The following is a 19,852-nucleotide window of genomic DNA, read 5'->3' as shown; positions in this document are numbered from 1 at the left end:
GGCATCGCAAATTAGAGAATCGCAAAAATTGCGATTCTCTATTTTGCGATTGCATTTAAGGAATCGCAAATTGCGATTCCTTAAATGCAATGTATGAAGGCTAGAAAAATTGCAATTTGGCCGCAAGAAATCGCAAATTACCACCAACTTCAAGTTGGTGTTAATTTGCGATTTCATTGATAAATGCACTTTTTGGCATTTTTCAAAGTGCCATGTGACGCACAGACATGCCCTTAGGGCATGTATGTGCGCCACATGTGCATACATACATATTTCAGGGGTGCAACAGGGTGTCCTTTTGACACCCTAGCACCCTTGGAATTGCATTCTCATTTTGCGATTCTCAAATTGCGATTCGCAAAATGAGAATGTCTTCCCATTCATTCCTATGGGCCTCCTAGCCCATAGGAATGAATGGGAAGGTTTTCCTTAATTGCGATTAGCAATTTGCTAATCGCAATTAAGGAATGCCAAGGAATCGCAAAACATTTGCGATTTTTTTATTACATCCCGTTTTGCAATTCTCAAATAGCGATTCCCTAAAAATCGCTATTTGAGAATTGCAAAAACGGAACTTGATACATATGCCCCTTAGTCTTTCCCCTTCTATTCCATACATTTAATTCCTTCTTATCATATAGGTCCCGCACTTTGAACTCTCCTTTCATTTTCTCTACACCTAGCCCACTATCTTGTATTTTCCTCTAAATGTACCCTGATATAGTCACGCTACACTCACTCGCCTTTCCTTCCAAGTGCCCTATACTGTGATCTCATTCACCCTCTAGTAAATCTCTCTCTCCTTCACTGCCCTTGGACTTCACGCACTTCATCTATTCTTAATCCTTTTTCATTCAAGTCTCCCTACACTTAAATCCCTCACTGCTTTCTTACCATATCCCACTTAGTCCTTTTTACTCCCATTACTACTACATAAGTCCATTCTCATTCACTGTCATCTCTCTTCTTTCGTTCCCTACACCTGAACCCGCTCCTTTGTCCGTGGTGTACACCCTCTCTCCTTCCATTCCCTACATGTAGACTTCTTTTCTGCTCTACACTACAGCCACTCTCTTTCCCATGCCCTACTAGTTATGCTTCTCTAGTCCCACTTGTCCATACTCAGTGTTCTAGCCTTCAATTCCTAGTACTCGTATATCACACTCTTTCTGTTTGTTCAAGCTTTGCTCGGCTTGCTCCAATTCAATTTTTTTATTGCAATAATACTTATTAATCTTTGGTTGAGTACCAGAGCTAAAATATACAGCTCTCAACTGTATCATATATAGTTAGTAATAAAGATGAATAGTGTAGGAAACGTGCTCTTTTTGTGATATATCAAAAATCTGATATACAGTATAAAAAGTCATGGGGTTCCCTTATGGGTGGACAGGGGCTTGCTATGTAATCCCAAAGTGCTCTGTTGGTGGTGGTGTGGTCGAGTAGCATTAAGCTTAACACAGAAGAGTGCAAAACATCTGCAAATACACACAATGATCAATAAATGACACGCATGACTCAAGGAGAAGATCCACACCAATTTATATAAATTCTTTTCAGTTCAAAAAGTGGATACAGTGCAATTTTTGAGTTCCACAATGTTATCCTGTGGAAGGAACAACAAGTTCTGCAAACAAATACAGTACAGCGACTTACGGGACCAATCTCCAGGAGTTAAGGTGAGTGGTGGGCAAGGTCCAAGGCAGCACCAGCAGTACACCACCAGTTGCACAGGTTTGATCGGAGGAAGGGTGCAAAACAGCGTTGGGAGCCCAATAGGTTTCTATGGAGATCCGTCACTGCGATAAGAGGTTGAAGGCTCTAGCTGGAAGGTTAGACAGGTTGAACCAACAGGGGGGGTTCAAGCCTTGCGATGCTCGGGGATGTAGGGACAGCTGAGATCCTCTTCTCCACGACCCGCTGGCGACGGATGCAGAGGTGATTTTAGGCGTTGGTTTTTCTTACCAGGAGCAGTCGTGGTAGAGGGGGCCTGCATGCAGAGAGAGCCTGAGTGCAGAGGCTGCAGGCGACGTCGGGGAGTCCACGAGGGGTGAAACCACGATGGACTCAAGCTCTGGAGGGTTGTGGGACCTTGTTGACACTTTTGGCACACTTCTACTCAGGTCGGGACTGATACCAAGTCAGCTGCTTCTCTTCTCCTCTGTGCTTTTGTGGCCCTTTGGTGTCCTCTCTGTTCTTAGGTCATCAGGATCTGCCTCTCTGGTGCAAGGGATTCACCTAAATACTGAATTTAGGGGCGTTAGGGGATTGTAGGCTAGTAGCCAATGGGTTACTGACCCTTGGGATCACTACGCCCCCTATATGATCACTTCCTGTCTATATCTATATATAGGAGAGAAAGCTTTCCAAAGTGCTGTATCCATAAGTACTCTAATGAGACACAGCATCTGACTGAGGTAAAGAAGGAATTTGCTACACTCACACACAAGTATAAACAGAACAGCAAAAAGGCCATCTGATAAAGGGATTGAAGGTTGAACTGAGTGGCGTAGTCCTAAACCAGCTAGTTATTTGGCTGTGGTTAAAAGTGTGGGCTCAAAAATGGGGCAGCTCTGGGTATCAGACTAGTTGCTGAGTTGAAAAGCAGCATTTAGTACTGGAAATGACTGCCGCTAGCCATTCTGCTTGGTCGGACACTTATTGTGGGAGACTGGCCAGAAAAGTAGAGTTGTATAGTTTTCTAGAGATGAACTGTTGGCACGTGGAGCAGGGTCAGTACTATTTTGCATAAGGCCAGCCTCTGTCTAGAGTGGTGCAGTGGGTGAAACACTACACATTGGATTGCTACGTAGAGCAATTGCCAGTATTTTAGACTATGTGCAAGCATTCCCATCACCTTTTGTGTCGTTGATGTCTTATTTCGGATAAAGGGCAGGGGTAAATATTCAGGTCTATTTAATTCAAGAGCAGTAGTTTGCCACTACGTCTTAGAGGGTTCAAAACCTGTAATTATATTATCTCAAACCGTGTTGCGAGATGAAGGAGACAAAAACAATGACATATGGAGTGGAGGGCACATTCTTTGGCAAGAACTGAGAACTCCCTCTAGCCCGAACAAAAGCCGTTCCAAGCATGATATTCTAACTTTCTGGGGATGAATACTCACTGACAACATGCGACCAAGAGTCACATAATTTAAGAAGGTAGCAGAGGTGAAGAAACCCATTGAGCATGGTCCGAGGAGGAGCTGAGCATGTTTTATGTGGTATGCCTAGCAGCTATTACTCAAGAGGAAATTAAAAGAGTAGGTATGAATAATGCTCCACTCACTTCCCATCTTCCGATTCCAAACTGCATGGGTGGCTTCTGCATATATCTACCATATGAGGAGGAAGCCATTCTTCTAAATGTCTTCCCTACAGAGTAGCTAGGCTTGCACAACTTGTCCGTAAGAGCAGAAGCTGTAGATGCTGGACACTTGCGCTGATAATGGTCAATAACAATGCATGTGGAGGAGGAGCAGGACAGATGCAAATTGCCTACAAGTGGAAGTGGGGGTGGGGGAGGGGGGGGGGGGGTTGGATTTGTTGTCAAGTTTTTTGAAGACCACTGGGGCAAAGTTGAACTTTTGCTCCACTCATATAGTCTTATGGAAGGGTATGGAATCACTTTGGAAAGGCCAATTAGGTAAGGAAGGAGAACAGACGCCAATTTTCTCCATCAACGGTTTGGCATCCTTAAGCTTCAGGGAGACCAAGCTGGACTTGCGCATGGAATTTCTTTTTTTACATTGTTGCATTTCAATAAGCCTATATTTGACCCATATTTCGCTCTGTGTCAGGTGCCATGCACAGATATCTAAATGTAGGGATTCCGAAGAGCCCATTCATGGAGGAGCCGGGATAGCGTGGCATTATCAGAGACCTGACTGATTCATTGAAGGTGAGACCAGAGGCTGTGGAGGGACAGGAAACTGCTACTGAGGGAGCAGTGGAGGTGCAGGTTTGGAAGCTGAGAAGGGATGGACATCACCGAAGCAAAGGAGACAGTAGATCTGGAGGTGGCACACCCAGACCACCTTTATTCTACTTTTTAAGCCATATGAGCAGAAGAGTCCTTCACAAATCTGTGCTCTATTCTTTATTTTTCAACGTCTACATGATGCCATTAGCCTCTCTCTCAACAAATGAGCGCCAGAGGAAACTTCTAACTTTTATTAAACTGAACCATCAAAAAATCGCTTGGTCATTATCAAGATTAATCTACAGAGTAAAAGAATCCTTCAAGTTGGTCAGAGTCCACAGGCCCTCTGCAGTCTCCTTTAAAAGTCATCAGCAACTTAGACATCAATATTGCTCAAAGTAGCCAGTATTTGTTTCCGGCTAGTTAAACTCCAGTGGAAAATTCCCTTTAATGCAACAGAGCACCATATTTCCCCAGTCAAGGCCTTAACCCCTTGTGTGCCACGCCCTTTCCCCGCCCTGTGCCGGCCGTTACATTAGCGGGCGGGGTTTATGACGAGCTGGACTCGTCATGGGCACAGCGCAACCGCGGCCCATGACGAGTCCAGCTCGTCATGGGCACACAAGGGGTTAATGCTGTCATGACTTGACAAGAACAAATCCATCTTCCTTGGTCTTCCAGGAAAACAAATCGGGTTTTAACTGGTGTAGAATGCTGCTGCTCAATTTCCCCCCAGCACCAACCAATGGAATCACAAGACTGATACTTAAGACCCCTCTGTTGGCTTCCTTTTAGAAAACAAGTTTTATTTAAAAAGTCTTGGATTTGGTTAGTCATGCATTCTACAACTCTTCCCATCATTATTTGCTCCCAAGATTCAGTTACATGTTCCTCAATACATCTTGCACGACTCAGACCAGTTCCTGCTGGATGTCCAAAAGTGTAAAACCATTTTCTTTGGTGCAAGGGCCTTCTCCACTGCAGGAGCGAAATAGTGGAACAAATTTCTCCTGGAACTTCGCTCCCTTTCTTCTCCATTATTTTTTTTTAACTTGGCTTTTTGAACAATAAATTTAGTTTAGATTGTTTGATCTGAGCAAAGGTGGTGTTATTTTTCCTCTATTGCGCCAAGAAACTGCAATATGAATACTATTATCTAACCTAACATAACAGTGCTAAAGCTACAACCTGGTTTCGAGTTGCCTGAATAAAAGATCCAGGATGAGACTTTTCATAAACCCCCACAATATGAGCAAAATGTGGCTGTGCCAGGCTTATAGGTATACCCCCAGGGGTATGACCTGAATAAGCTACTCTGAGTCAGGGATCACACCACACCCGACATGCAAAGACCCAGTCCATAGGCATAAGCAGAAACCTACAAAGCAGATACAGAGGGTCCACTGGTAGAAAGGGAAAATCCTAATGAGGTCATAGTTAGAGCATGCTAATAGTTGATGTCTCACAGAGGAGGCTACACAAAAAGTTGGGAAGAGGAGGCTTCAGAACAGTCCACCGTAGGGATTCATTACTCTTTCCCAAGCAAATCAGAATTTTGACACATGGCCTTAAAGCGTCCATAAGATTTGGTCTCTAAGGTTTGAATTTTGAGCAGACAAAGTACCCCACAATCTATTCCACCCAAGGAATGGAAGTCTCCACTGGATCCTCTAAGACCAAGGCAGTCTCTTTGAATGAGGGGCCCTCAAAAAGATGTAGGTTTCTTGTGCCACGACGCATCTCTCAATATTCATCACATCGATTTAATACGCCTCTTGAAACCTTGCAGAATAAATACGGGACTTCTGTAGTCCAGATGACTAGAGTCAGAGTGCTCAGAAGCTCGGTGGCACTCCGTATCCAACAGTATCTGCTTAGCACTGCAAATCCAGTATCAGAAAGACTTGAATAGCACCTCACCTCAGGCCTGGTGATAGACTATGCCAGCATGTTGAGGACACCGTCTAGGAATATTAAGAGCATAGGCCCACTGCTGCTGTATCCATGAGCTAGCTCTGGAGTGAGTAGTGGTTCTTTAACATAGGGCATACTGCCTGTAACACAGTTACAACTACTTGTACATCAGCATGGAGCAAATGCCCATCACAACTTGATACTTTGAGTGAACAGCAGTGTGAGGCTCTGCACGATCTCTCGAAGAAGTAAATACCAGAGGATAATTTGGCAGAGCACCGGGCTAATGGAAAACAGCCTCCTGCAAAGATGCTTTGTCAAAAAAGGCCTTAGTCACCATACTGTTTGAGCATGGAAATTTTAGAGCTTCAGAGGAAAATACTGAAGATGATAAAGTACTAAACGTTTGTTGGCCTGTGCTGACAGACACAGAATAAATGAGGGTATGTGGTGCTGGAACCCAGCACTTCTGTTTTTCTGAATTAGAGTAAAGTGAATAGCTGATTCACTATCCCAAAAACCCTTGTGAAAAGAAGAAAAAGGAAAGCCCACTCTGAAAAATCAAAAGTGACATGCTAAGTATCCAGGAAAGGACCAGGGCTCTTGAACAATCCAACAAGAACATGTGAATACATTGGACCATGCTGCACCAGGACTTCATTTAAAATAAGATGAACATTCCACTGGTATGGAGGAATGGAAACTCCAGATATCAATAACAGATGTTAGAACTTATCTTAAGAGAATGAAAGGGAAGGAACAAGGGATTCTGCCTTATGGCTACACTGCAGCTGGATTGTAGATGGAACAGGACACACAGGGTGTGGAGTCAACCAGGATGTACCCAAGGGCAACTTTATGTTCCAGTGCCTTCTTTTTTAGTCAAACACATCACTCACAGATGTGAAGGGTGGTACTTTCAGTAGCGCCAGTGCCACCATTGATCTGGAGGGATCAAACCAGATGGCAAGATCTTTTAAAGTAGCATCTACTGCTTTTCTAAGCTCCCAGGAGCCATGAAGACATATTGGGTCATGCTAGGAAGGTAGGAGCCACCACTGTGAAAGTGTAGAGGCCAAACTGATAGCTGTGAAGACTATTTTTGTCACCAAGACTAAGACTGAACAGCTACATTCAAGGATTTCTAGCAGAATCGTGAACACTTTACATGTGACTGTAGCTTACAACTATTCTTACCTAGTAATTTTCTAATTTTGTATTGCATTTATAAAGTGCTGCATGTAAAAAATAAATTGTTTCAGAGCACTTCAGTGGGCAGAAGGCATGAAGAGGTGATGTAGAGAGTGACACTTAAATTGGGAGCAACCGCGACAATGCTTTGTACAACTATGACAGTGGTCTGTACATCCACCCTGAATAGCGATGATGAAGTCTTTGTTCAGTGAAGGTCCTCTGGATATCTCTGGTACCCACTGAATGACAAGTGCTAGACTGGTTTTAGATGTAGGACTAGCAATATATGGAGCAGAAAGAGGAGAAAATGCTAAGCCACACACCTAAAGTATACAAAACAAGCATTTGCAATGCAATAGGTCGCACATTTACGCGAGTTTGAGCTATTGACATTGCAAATAACAATGCCTTTTATTTTTGTTTTCAAAACATAAATAAAATGCATTGTCATTTACAATGCCAGTAGCTTAAACTTGCGTAAATGCGGGACCTATTGCATTGCCAATGTTTGTTTACATTTCTTCTGGCAACCCTGCCTGATTCACTGAGGTGACTGCTGCTTGTATTCTTGCATAGGGGGCACTAAGAATCTTGTCTAATGTGGTCACTGCAATAACTCTAATAATACTAGAAGCTCAGGATGATTTTCTTTGAACATCAGTAGCTCTTATTACAGAAGAGGCTGGAGACCCCTGTGCTAGACGTTTCCTTTATGTGGCGAGTCATTAGTTGGTTACGGGCAGTATCTGCAGGGGGCAACATGGTTTACCGTTGGTGTTTCAGAGTCATTCATATTGTAAACTTGCCTCTTATATGTGGCAATAGTGAGAAGTCGAGGCTTACTCCAAGAGTTGGTAAACGGATTGGAACTCAGTATGACATACTAAACTCACTCAATAAGCTCGATTTCCGGGCAAGTTATATCTTTTAAGATGGCCTGATTTTAAAATGGGAGTTAGGGAATCAAACCCCAAAAGTAAGACGCTACATGACTCCTAGTTTCCAGCTCCTCAACAAACGTCTTCTGATGTCTTTCTGCATGCAAAGTGTCTCAATGAGTACAAAGTATCCAAGTGCATGCATGCCAATAGACCCGATTCAGGCGGGAGACTCCCGATTGGTGGAGCTAAAAATGGCTTTATTTTGTCTGTCTCCCGCCTGAAATTGCCACTACTTCAACCGAAGTCAATGGGGGGGGGGGAATGCATTCTACCAATCATTTTTTTTAAATCTCCCACTTCCCTCTTCTAAAATGTTGGCGTGTTTGCAATTTGGCCAGCCTATTCTGCACGTGCAAAGAAAGTTCCTGCACCGGTTCAGCTATTTGCAAAACTTGAAAATTCTGAGTTTCTTTTCCTGGGCACTGAAGCTGGTGCCATCTGGTATGGGTGGGGTGTTGTGTGTTTGAGGGTGGTGGATATTATGTGAGAGACAGAGATGGGGAGGGCAGCAGTGAAATTGCTTCCCCAGAGGAAGGAATGAGTACTGCAGTTAATGCTGTTTTCAAATGCACGTGTAATGTAAGTTGTTTTGGGCTGCTGTGGATGCTGCACAAGATTCTGCTACTGCTCCCCCAAACCTCGTGGCAAGTGGTAGTCCAGGCTTTAATTCTTTCCCACATAGATTAAGGCAACTCTTTATTCCTGGGTATCCCCAGGTCCCAATTAAAGTCTGGCAGGGACTGAGGGACCTGTATAGGCTTCCCATTGCTCAAAGAATTGAATTTAAGTCTCTGTGCATTGCCCATAGAGTCCTTCACAAAAACGGCCCTCCCATCCTTCAGCAGCTCGTTACCCACTATGTCCCCAATAGGGCGCTCCGCTCCTCTAGCCTGCACTTGGTCACTGTTCCGACAGGTAAAAGAACCAGAAAAGGAGGACGCTTCTTTAGCTTTATTGCCGCAAACCTGTGCAATTCTCTCCCCTTCGCCATTAGGGGTCTCGACTCCGAGCTGCACTTTCGCTAAGCCATTAAAACCTGCCTCTTTCCGCCTTGACCTCTCAGGTGCTTGATCTCAGTTCTGCAGTGCGTTCTCCTCCTCTTAGCGCTGGGATGCCTGCGGTTCGTCATGCGCTCTACAAATCCCGTAGCACAGCATATTGCATTTCATGCTGAGGCACTGCATGGCTTTTCTGGGGGGGATAGGGAGTGAAGAGGGGGAGTGACATGGCACCTGTTGTATGTATCCTATGGGGACTTAAGGTAGTATTGAACAGGATGCCATTGGGTTGGCACTCAGTCGCTGCTACTCAAACGTCTGATTGATGGTGGTATGCTTTGCCAGCAGAGGCTTCATTCTAGGAGGCTACTGGAGGTGTGATTGGCCAGCAGAGGGCACTCTCCTTCTGAGGGGTTAGCAAAGGCGTGCCTGGCTAGCAGGGGGCTCCCCACTGGGAGGTTAGTGGAGGTGTGCCTAGTCAGCAAAGGGTGCAGTATTGTGGGTGGTTAGGCTATTTCAGGAGGTTAGTAGAGGTGTGCCTGGCCAGCAGGGGGCACTCTTCTGGGAGGCTAGCGGAGGTGTGCCTGGCCAGCAGAGAGTGTTGTTCTGGGAGTTTTACAGAGGTGTGTCTGGCCAGCAGGGGCGGTGTTCTGGGTGGTTAGTGGAGGCATGCCTGGTCAACAGGGTGCTCTCTTATGGGAGATTAGTGGAGGGCGCTCTTCTAGGAGGTTAGCGGAGGAGTGCTTGGTCAGCAAGGGCCGCTGTTCTGGGTGGTTAGTAGAGGCGTGCCTGGCCAGGAGGGGGCGCTATTCTGGTAGATCGCCGCTCCCCTAGTCCCTCGGAGAGCCTGTGGTGTCCCCTTCACACCTTTGCTGCATTGTTTGTTTAGCTGCTCACAGGGGTCTCGGTCTGTTATTTCCCGCTCTTGGTTTGTGTAGTTCACAGGTGAACACTGCGGCTAACAGCCCCAGTGAGCACACAGTGTAAATAACTGGCCCTCAGTGCACCTTTACCAGCAACTGCAGCAGTGGGGCCAATGACCAGCGTGTCATGAGACATGCATGAAGAAATGTGCGGCTCAGAGGCGTGAGGTACACGACCGGCAGCGCAGAGATGTCCAGCCCCCTGCTGCCTACCTCCCCACCCTACGCTCTCCCAGAGCCGTACTTTGCGTCCTCTCCCGGCCTCCACTCGGGCCTGTGCCTTTGTAATGTGATAGTTTAAGGCTTCTCGTCGTATTTTGCACTGGGAGGGCTATTTGGCGAGCGCCCACCGGCCGGGCTGCTGTGTTTAATTCGCACCCGGAAGCAAATGTTGAATACGGAACGTTAGAACCTTGTGTCGCTTTCAGTCCTTCAAGCCAGGAAGCGGGGTGGATCCGGCGGAAGTGACCTTCCTGTGTATGTGCGTTTTGCCTAGATCGGCTGTTGTGCAGGTTAGCAGCACTTGAAATCGGGAAAAGCTGCTGCTGGGGTGGAGTGTGGTCTCGGTGTGGGCAGGCATGTGGCTTCCTTGTTAAATGTGCTTTTAGTATTGTATGGTATAAAATCGGCGTGTCGCCCGTCTGTTAGATGAGCAGACATGATACTTCTCATTACAGTCATTTTCTCAGGATCCGACTACGCAATACAAAGTACATGTTTGTATTTCCACCTCCCCGCCCCCCACCTCCCCAAGATAACATAAACTCAGCACCCTCTGCAAACAAGCATCGATCTCTTGTCTTTATGGGGCCATGAGAAACACATGGCCCCATAAAGATAAGAAAGTGCTTTGCGACAGACGCAAAGCAGCCGAGCCAGTCTGGATGGGCCAGACCAAAAAGCAGAAGGGCGGCAACCAAAATATCTCTTTTCCAATGGCAGGCCACCGTTTAGCATAAACGGTGATGCCAGCCAATGGAAATGAGGGGTGGGGCTTAAAGTCCACTTCTGAAAGTCCTTGTTAGCAATAAATCTCGCCGAGCGAGCAGCGCATGCGTGCGCTGCAACGCTAGGCGAGACCTAAAAAGTAATGGATGGAATGCCTAAATTAAACTCAGCCACTGGTAATCCCTTGGGGCCAAATCCCAGTCTATCCCTATTTTGCATAGCATTTCCCCTTATTGTGGATCCAGCCATATGCAAATCCGACTTGACGCCGCTCCAATGGGAAACAGTCCAGCCGGAACTGCTAGGTGAGGCCCTCCCTGAACTGGACCACAAGCAACCGATGGGACCAGTTTTGCCCTAGTTAGGGCTCATCAGCCTTGTATAGCTTGCTACCAGTGACAGATTAAAAGAAAGGCCCTACATATGTGTGCTGGGAAGAAAGTGCTAGACCGCAAACAGTATAGTTTGAGAACTGTGAAAAGGATGGACACTGACCTGGGACAGGTTTCTAGGATTTCATGCAAAAAATTTGGAATGGGGCAATGTGCACCACTCTTCTTCCAATCTTTATCCTTACTCACATCTTTTCCTATCTACAGATCACTACCTTGCGGTTACATTTACACCTCATTATCTCCTTTACTACAAATTGTAGTACATTTATAATCTAATTATCTTATGTTCCATTCCTTCTCTATATCTCATCTTTTCTTCTGCTGCCCCCCCCACAAATCCCCTGATCTCGCCTACTGTTTTCTCCATACAGTACAACCTCACTTCCTTAGATTTCCTTGGTCCACCTCATTCTTTTTGTGCATTCCTTCTGCTTCAATACACTCCATCCTCTCTCCTACTGTTGCCTCAAAACACACTCTAACCTTCAATTCATTTTTCATACATTCTGTCTTGCATTCCATTTAAACACCCATACACTTGAATTTTATCTACATGTCGTCCTTTTACGTTTTTCATGATTTTTTCTACCTATTCTATTTTTCTACACTTCACTGAACTTCGTGCTCTAATGCATTCTGGCTCTTCTCAATCCTTCCTTGCACCCCTTCATCTCACCTTTTTTTCTACACCTTATGTTCTCTTCTTCAATCTACTGCTATATCATCCTCTCAATAGCTTACAAAATCTCCCTTTGTTCACTTTATGTTTGATTTCCTACTGTCTTTACATTTCTTAGTCACAAATCATACTCTCCCCTTCCATTCCCTTCCAACACCAGGTATTCATTAATTGTACAAACTTTCCAGTAAGGCACACAATGCCTTCCATTATTGGGGACCTTTGTCTGTAAGCAGGCGGTTCCGTTATGTGAACCTGGTGTGCCCCCTCACCTTCCGGTGATAGTCCCTCTGTGAGATGAATTTATCCACAACTTTGTCCACCTGCCGATCACACTCAGTTTGCAAGTGCTTGATAAGCATGTAGAGTCGTCCTGGGCCATAGTAGGTCTCTACTATCGGCTGGTGCGTCTCTATGATTCGTGCAATTCCTGTAAAAGCAAAAGATGAAGAGAGTTATTTTACCAATTTTGCAAAATCTCCAAGTGATTGTTGTATACAAACACACAACTTTTCGAAATGAAATACACAGCACAGTTACTAGACACCATTTGTAATTAATAAGGTAATGGTGGTGGGGGGGTGCAGCTGTAGGAGTCTCACGTAAGGCTGGACAAGACTCTTTTGTGGTGATACAGGCGAGCCTATCCAGTTGTACACACAAAAGTCCACCAACATGGAGAACAATTGTCACAGAGAGGATAGTTCCTGCCGTTTATGAAATATGTCCTAGAATAAATTCTCCAAATTGTAGCATCAATGTGTCAATGATTCCTCATTTAACAACAACAACAACAAAAAATGTGTGTCATTATGTGCTTTGAGACCCCATTACAGGTACAAGGGGGATGGTATTGCTGGCATATTGACCCAGCACAAAACACGACAGAAACCGTATAGTTTCAGTTCTAAACCTAATTAGTGGTGCCCACTCCTTGTGACCAATGTTTTAAAGTAAAGTAAATAAGGCTTGTGGAAAAATTAACTTTTTTATAACAACATATGCTAGGTTTTCTTAAGTTGTGCTCTCTCTTGTCCAATACGTCTACATTTATGAAAGTACTCTTGGCCCCAAGTTCCTCCTCCTTACACACAGAAGTAGGACAGTCAAATAGCTTTTTTTTTCTATTGCTTAAAATATGATAGCCATGGGATGTCATGCCAAAAAGTACAATGCAAACGTTTCGAAAAAAAAGGCATGTTCATTGGACCAAATAGAAATCCAAAGCAATAAAGTAGCCATCTTTAAATAATGCTCTAGATACGTTAAACCCTGCTCCTTGTGGCACATTCAATTTGAGCTAATGGGGGGGCAGGAAAGTAATCATCGACAAAAATGATTTTCCTCAATTTGTAGTGTTGTGACCTTAGTATATCCCCTTATCCCAGCACCATAAATGGCGATGCGGAGACACTGGGTTTCGTAAATGTTGAGGAATGGAGTTATTGATTTACCACCTAGTGATGGAATCAAATTAAATAAGTCTTGCCCAATTGTGATAACTTATGTCTAAGATGAACAATATAGGAGTCCCAATACAGCTCCTCCCATACCCCGTGCTCACGGATAAAATAATTGGTGCATTCCATGACGATCCAAACCGGACCATCGTAAACTACACAGCAGGATGGACACAAAATGTATCAAAGAAGGGTCCATTTTCATATCCAATAAAATAGGCCATAGTTTCAATCTGTTGACCCGATCGAATGCATTTGATCGTTCCAGGAAGGCCAGGTACAATGGGCAGTGTCTTGCAATCGAATATTTACTAATGATTAAATGAAGATTAAGACACTGCTCCAGTGCACCTATATTTTCTTAAAGCCTGTATTAATATATGTTCAGAATGGCATTCTCATTGGATATAGGAAAGCAGCTCTTTTTGACATGGTCACCCCCACTTTTTGCCTGGCAACTGATGTGATTTCGACTGGAAGTGCACTGGGTTCCTGTTAACTGGGTCCTCAGTCCCAGAGCTCTTTCCCAAAACTGTACAATTGTTTCCCCCAATTGGCAAAAGCTTTAGCACCTTCTGTAAGCCCCTAGTAAATGGTACCCCTGGTACTTACGGCCTGAGGTAGTAAAGAGGGTCTCCAAGGGCAGCAGCACGAATTGTGCCACGCTAAGGGACCCTCGCCAAGCACATGCAAGGCTGCCATTGCAGGCTGCGTGTCTTGGTACAGGCAGAAGTGAAAACATGACATGTCACACATCCCAGTGTTCCATGGCCCCTAACACTGCATGGCATATTTATACATCACCCCTACAGCAGGCCTGACAGCACTAAGGCAGGGTGCCCAATAATATGTTTGAGGACATACCTGAATAAGATGATATGCACGTGCGCTGGTTAGTCCTATTACTGCCAGTGCAACTGGACAGGAAACGCAAAAAGAACAATTGATGGACAGAATGCAGAACAATGTCATACATTCACCCCAGTACAGAGATCTGGGCCTAAATCCATAGTTTTTTTGCTCACCATGCCATTCCAGTTTGGACCCAGCCATATGCAAATCAGTCTTGACCCTGCGCCCAATGGGAACAGTCCAGCCCGAACTGCTAAGCCAGGTCCTCCCTGGACTGGAAACAAGCATCCTAGGACCGGTTTCGGGTTTTCAGCCCTCATCAGCCAGGATAGCTTGACTCCAGTGGCATGGAGAGCACAGAACCCACGTCTGGGCATACCCGTCCCACTCGGGGTGACAAATTCAAAAAGAACAATTGATGGACAGAATGCAGAACAATGTCATACATTCACCCCAGTACAGAGATCTGGGCCTATATCCATTGTTTTTTTTGCTCACCATGCAATTCCAATTTGGACCCAGCCATATGCAAATCAGTCTTCACCCTGCGCCCAATGGGAACAGTCCAGCCCGAACTGGCAGGCCAGGTCCTCCCTGGACTGGAAACAAGCATACTAGGACCGGTTTCGGGCTTTCAGCCCTCATCAGCCAGGATAGCTTGACTCCAGTGGCATAGAGAGCACGGGACCCACGTCTGGGCATGGTGAGCAAAAGAATGATGGATTTAACCCAGATCTCTTGACTGGGGATGAATGTTTTGATTTGTTCAGCATTCCCACCATCAATTGTGTGTCTTTTGCTTTCTCACCCTAAGTGGACAGGAAAGCCATTTTAAAACATGTGCTGGACACTGGTGAAATCAAGGTTCCCAGCTACATGATGGATTTACTGAAAATAGGGATGTTGAGTATCAAACATCTCGTATTGCTAAACCCCCACTGATTCCAGTGATGGATTTATCAATACATACACCTAGAGGGCACAATAGAGGTGTCTCCTGAAAACCTACCAGCGTCTGGCATGCTCCCTTACTGGTTTCTGCCAGCCTACCACCCAGACACTGTCCCTGACACGAGGCCCAGAACAAAGCCGGGAAGAGGGTGTAACTGTCAGGTTATCAGGAGCTCACCTGTATTTCTGCAGAAACGCCCAGGAACTGTAGACAAGATCCGCAACTTCCCTCAATCACCTATTGCGCCTATCAGACTCTACGCCACAATGGTGATTAGGGGAAGAAGGGAGACAAAACAAGGAAAAAAGGGGAAGAATCCCTTGCGTGATTCAGCATCCGGGAGACCCTCTTCAAAAGAAACTAAAAGAAAGAAGGGGTGGGTTAGATGACAGTGTCAGTAATCATTTATATGTATCTAACTATATGTAACCACTTTTAGTACCTTAATCCTCCCTTCTTCCTAATTGGATCTGAGAAACGATAACTCTGTGCAGAATGCGGGGCTGTGAAAAGAAGGAGAGAAAGCAGGACTATCATACAGTATGTGCCTTATATTCTATGTTAGTAGTCACTTATTAATAATGATCATGCTCACCATTCTAACTACCCGATGGCTTGGTGAAGATTCTCCTGATCTAACCATCTGTGGTACACTACAGGCTAGACTTCTGTACTTCTTTACTTAAGAAACAGTTCCTTCTATCTTCAGGAACAAAGGAAGTTTAAATGCATAAAGAAAAAATAAGAAAGCAGCGAATCCTCGCTGTTACCGTTACTCATAGTCCACTTGGTAGTTCATACTACAGCTCGGGGCATGCAACAGGATATCCGTGAGAATGTTCAGGGCTGCTTTAAAAGAACCTGTAGCAATATTCATATGGGCAGAAGTCCAGCGTGGTCCGCTACTGGTTTTCCAGGAGTCTTACAAAACCGTGAAGAGTCGTAGGTGGGAAGTAATATGATGGCAGAGTGGCAGGACCACAGAGTAGAGGTAGCCCGGCAGACAAGCAGAGCGGCCAACCCGTAGTCCGGCTGGCCGGCGGAACAGCTAAGTCCGGCCGACAGGCGGAACCAAAAGCCCCCGCTCTACCTGGCTACGGAACTCCCCTCTCTGGAAACCGGCCACCGGGTAGAATAGTTACCAATCCTTGCCGGGCGTACCACACTGCTGCAAAACGGTCCGAGAGCACTGAGGTCTCAATCCTGAGAGACCATTCGGGAAAACCAGGTCCATAGAAAGCGAGGTGGCAAGTATTGCCAAGTACTGGAGAAGTCACGGGACGTAGATCAGGCTTCGGGAAACTGAGGTTCGGGAATCTCGTACGCAAAGCGCAATATCCGGTGGAAGTCGGGCTTTTGTGCCTGCCTGACTTCCTCGCGCATGCGTAGTCTCGGGTCGCCATTTTGGATCAGGGATGACGGTAACCATGACAGTAACATCCCCTCCCACAGAATGACCTGCTGATTAGCCTTCTTAGGCTAGCAAGCTTCAAAGACCTGCTGCCTTTGGAATGTGGACCTGGCTCCCCTCACAGAAGAGGAAGCCGCCACCCTTGGTATCTGGACAGGTGTGAAAATCAGCTAGTTAGGTAGTTGTGCCACCTCTGGGCTAGTATCACCCCTAGATAAAAGTGATTAGCAATATAAGAACAGTGAAAAGGATACACAATTCCACCATCTTGCTAAAACAGTGTATATATGCTAGCATGTAAGCACTGGTTATAGCGTACTCCTACTATGTGCTCCCTAACCTGGTTGTCTAGGGTGGGTGTTAAGCCAAGAATCGCCTACTGGAAAATCTAACTCCCCATTACCTAAGGCAAGGTATATAGGTCCCTTGTCACAAGTTGGACATCCTTCCTCCTCGAGGGTAAGCAATAATCAGCTGGGCTGAGACTCCAACACAGCGTCGACATCGCAATGACAGCAGAGTGCTCTAATCTGACCTCAGAAATGTGTGTGCATGTATAATAACATAATCCGTGCTTCTGTGTGAAGGCTTCAGCTGGGCCGACATTGGTTATTGTCTTTCTGATAGCCATGTCATCTCATGGACGAAAAACAAACAACATTTTCACAATGTGTGTTCAGGCCTTGTATTAAATGTTCAAAGTACTATTCTGATGCATGAGAAGTTATTTGGCCAGTATTGAGAAAGGCAAAAGCTAAAACACATCTACTTGCATTAAAATTACAGAATTTTCAGCCCATGAGTGCTCCATGCCTATCCTTTTTGGATGTTTGAAATGCAGATATCGTGGGTCCACCCTTATGCAATGAAGGCACCCGCCCGAGTGCAGGCAAGTTACTGGTGGTCTTGTGAAGTGAATAAAAAATAAATATATATAGACAATGCATAATGTTTAAAAAAGAAAGCTCCAGGTTAACACTGTGCAATAGGAATACATTCCCTAACAAAGCTACTCCAGCACCCTCAGTTCTAGTGGAATGTGGCTTGGCTTTACCTGAAAATCATTTAGTAACATTCTGCCATGATTAACAGACACATAAAACTACCCAACAGAGTATGGTTTGTTAGACACAGGAGCCCTCGTGTCTTTAGAATTGAGCATTTGATTTGATTAGATCACCTGAAATCTTTTAATAGTACAATATCTCAGAGCCCGTGTAAAAACCAGAGAAGGCAGTGAATACACGTCCAGGGTTGCCAATATTACAAAGCAGACTGGAAAACACACAACCAGATGAGGGAGAGAATCGAATACTCGTTTTGGGAGAAAAGAATAATTCATACTTAGTATCACCTGGATCTATGGATTTATCGAATATAGCAAGCTGAATCTCACCGACTCACCTGGCTGAAGTTAAGGAGATGACAAATGCTATGCATTTTAGATCTGCCTCATGAGTGGTTTCAAATATACACTCATTGTTTCAGTAAACAAACTGAGATCACCTACTAAGCAGAGGAAAAGCTTTTACAGAAATAGTGAAATAATAATTCTGTGCATGATTTTCCTAAATGCAGCAATGGCTGACAAATGTACTCTCAAAGAGTTGAAACCCTGATTTTGCTAGAGGAAGAGGATAACTGAATATTGCTTCTTCTCAATAGTGACTGCATTCATCACATGCTGAGCTGAATACTTTACATTGATAACGTATAATTTCCTTATAAATGTTTTTTCACTTTCTTAATCTTGATGCGTTCTGAAGACAGGTCTCGTTTTTTTAGTTAGATGCAGGCTGCAAAGTTAACCTTATGTTGCTCTGTAATCTGAGAACACAACATGTACGCTTTATAGTAAATTCTTTGATGTGAGTAAAATAAGAGGCATTAAGCTGGTTGATTGTGGAAAAAGGCGGATTTATCTTGATAACCTCTCTTCTGCTTCCACAGAGCAAGTTGTCACTGATTGTTAATCCCAGAGCTTCTAAAAAGTAAATTGATATTGTAAAATGGGTGAATGATAAGGGTCTTGTGCTGCTATCAATATTCCATTCGGTTTAACAAAGTCAATAAAAAGAAATCAGTTGAATGTGGATAGTCTTAAGTGTCAATGTCCAAACACCTTAAATGCAACTAACAAACAAAAGAAATAATATAATATAAATAATGTACCTGTAAATGTTGCTAAGGATTAATGAGGAGTAATGTGCCTTATGAAGCACATTTGCTGGCAGAGTACTTTACACAGGAACATAACTCCTAACTGAGCTACAATATAAAATTAAAATGTACAATATACTTGAACAGTATTTTTTGGCCCACAATGGTAAAATGGCCTAAGAACTCAACTTAGTGAAAAATCAAAAGGGGCCTTGAAACCGAGAACTAGGTGTCTGTGTTGGGAAAGGCGGTCTTTAGATTTTAAAAACGATAACTTTGTGCATGTTAACGCACAACTTGATTACCGCTCTATTCAGGCATGCAGAGCAGCACTGGGGTTATGAAGGGAAGCAGTGTGATTTGTTGAGGAACTCAAGTGAGTGGAGGCAAAAGTGTTATATATGACTGGTTCTCCCAAACAAGCACCACTTGGCACCTTCAGAGGTTGTCCTTAAGGTTATGATCATATTTCTCTTTACCGCCTTATCTTTTTTGCCTCAAGGAAGTGATTCCTTTTATAAGCATAATAGCTCAGGGCCCATTTAACATTCAGAGTAGGCAGGGAATACTCCTCCAAGCGTGAATAAATTGCATAGCAGACAGGCCTTTAAGTCCATCTGGCAGCTTACCTTCAAACAAGAGGGTCAAGGCATCCACAAAGATAACTGCAGATCGTCTGTCGTTCATGTCAGTCCCCAGCGCAAGCATTAGGTTCTCCTCAGCTTTGCTGGCAACCTGAAAATTAAAGAGCACCAATCTCAATGTGCGAGAGTGGACTGGTAGGGAAGTAATGGCAGTCAATCTGCCCAAATTTGCTTGATGAATCCTTAAGCCACAGTATGTTGATCAAAATGAAATCAGTTTATTTTGTGCTACTATGTATTCAGGAGGGGTGGCTAATGTGACAAAAGTTATCCTTTAGGATGTGCATAGCAGGTATACACAAAGAATACAACATTTTTATCTCAATGTTTCTTGTACGTTTTTGCAATGTACATGCATATATTAGAAACTGCATCACTAATACTTAAAAAACTGCCTAAAGTAGCTAGCAATCTTAGGAAACATATTATTCTCTCATTCATATTGACACAGAATTTT

General features: G+C 44.4%; 1 protein-coding gene across 1 annotated transcript in view; it reads right to left on the bottom strand.

Moving 5' to 3' along the window:
• Positions 1–19,852, bottom strand: part of COG4 (component of oligomeric golgi complex 4) — a 128,435-nt gene that overhangs the window by 38,973 nt on the left and 69,610 nt on the right. The window contains exons 6-7 of the mRNA XM_085640010.1: positions 19,381–19,486; positions 12,189–12,346 (exon numbers count right to left, since the gene is read on the bottom strand). Of these exons, the coding sequence (XP_085496136.1) occupies positions 12,189–12,346; positions 19,381–19,486 (264 nt within the window). The remainder of the gene's footprint in view (positions 1–12,188; positions 12,347–19,380; positions 19,487–19,852) is intronic.

This window comes from Triturus cristatus, chromosome 12, assembly GCF_964204655.1.
Source record: "Triturus cristatus chromosome 12, aTriCri1.1, whole genome shotgun sequence".
Lineage (NCBI taxonomy): Eukaryota > Metazoa > Chordata > Amphibia > Caudata > Salamandridae > Triturus > Triturus cristatus.
Note: the sequence above shows the minus strand (reverse complement) of the source record. Positions and strands in the feature narration are given on the sequence as shown.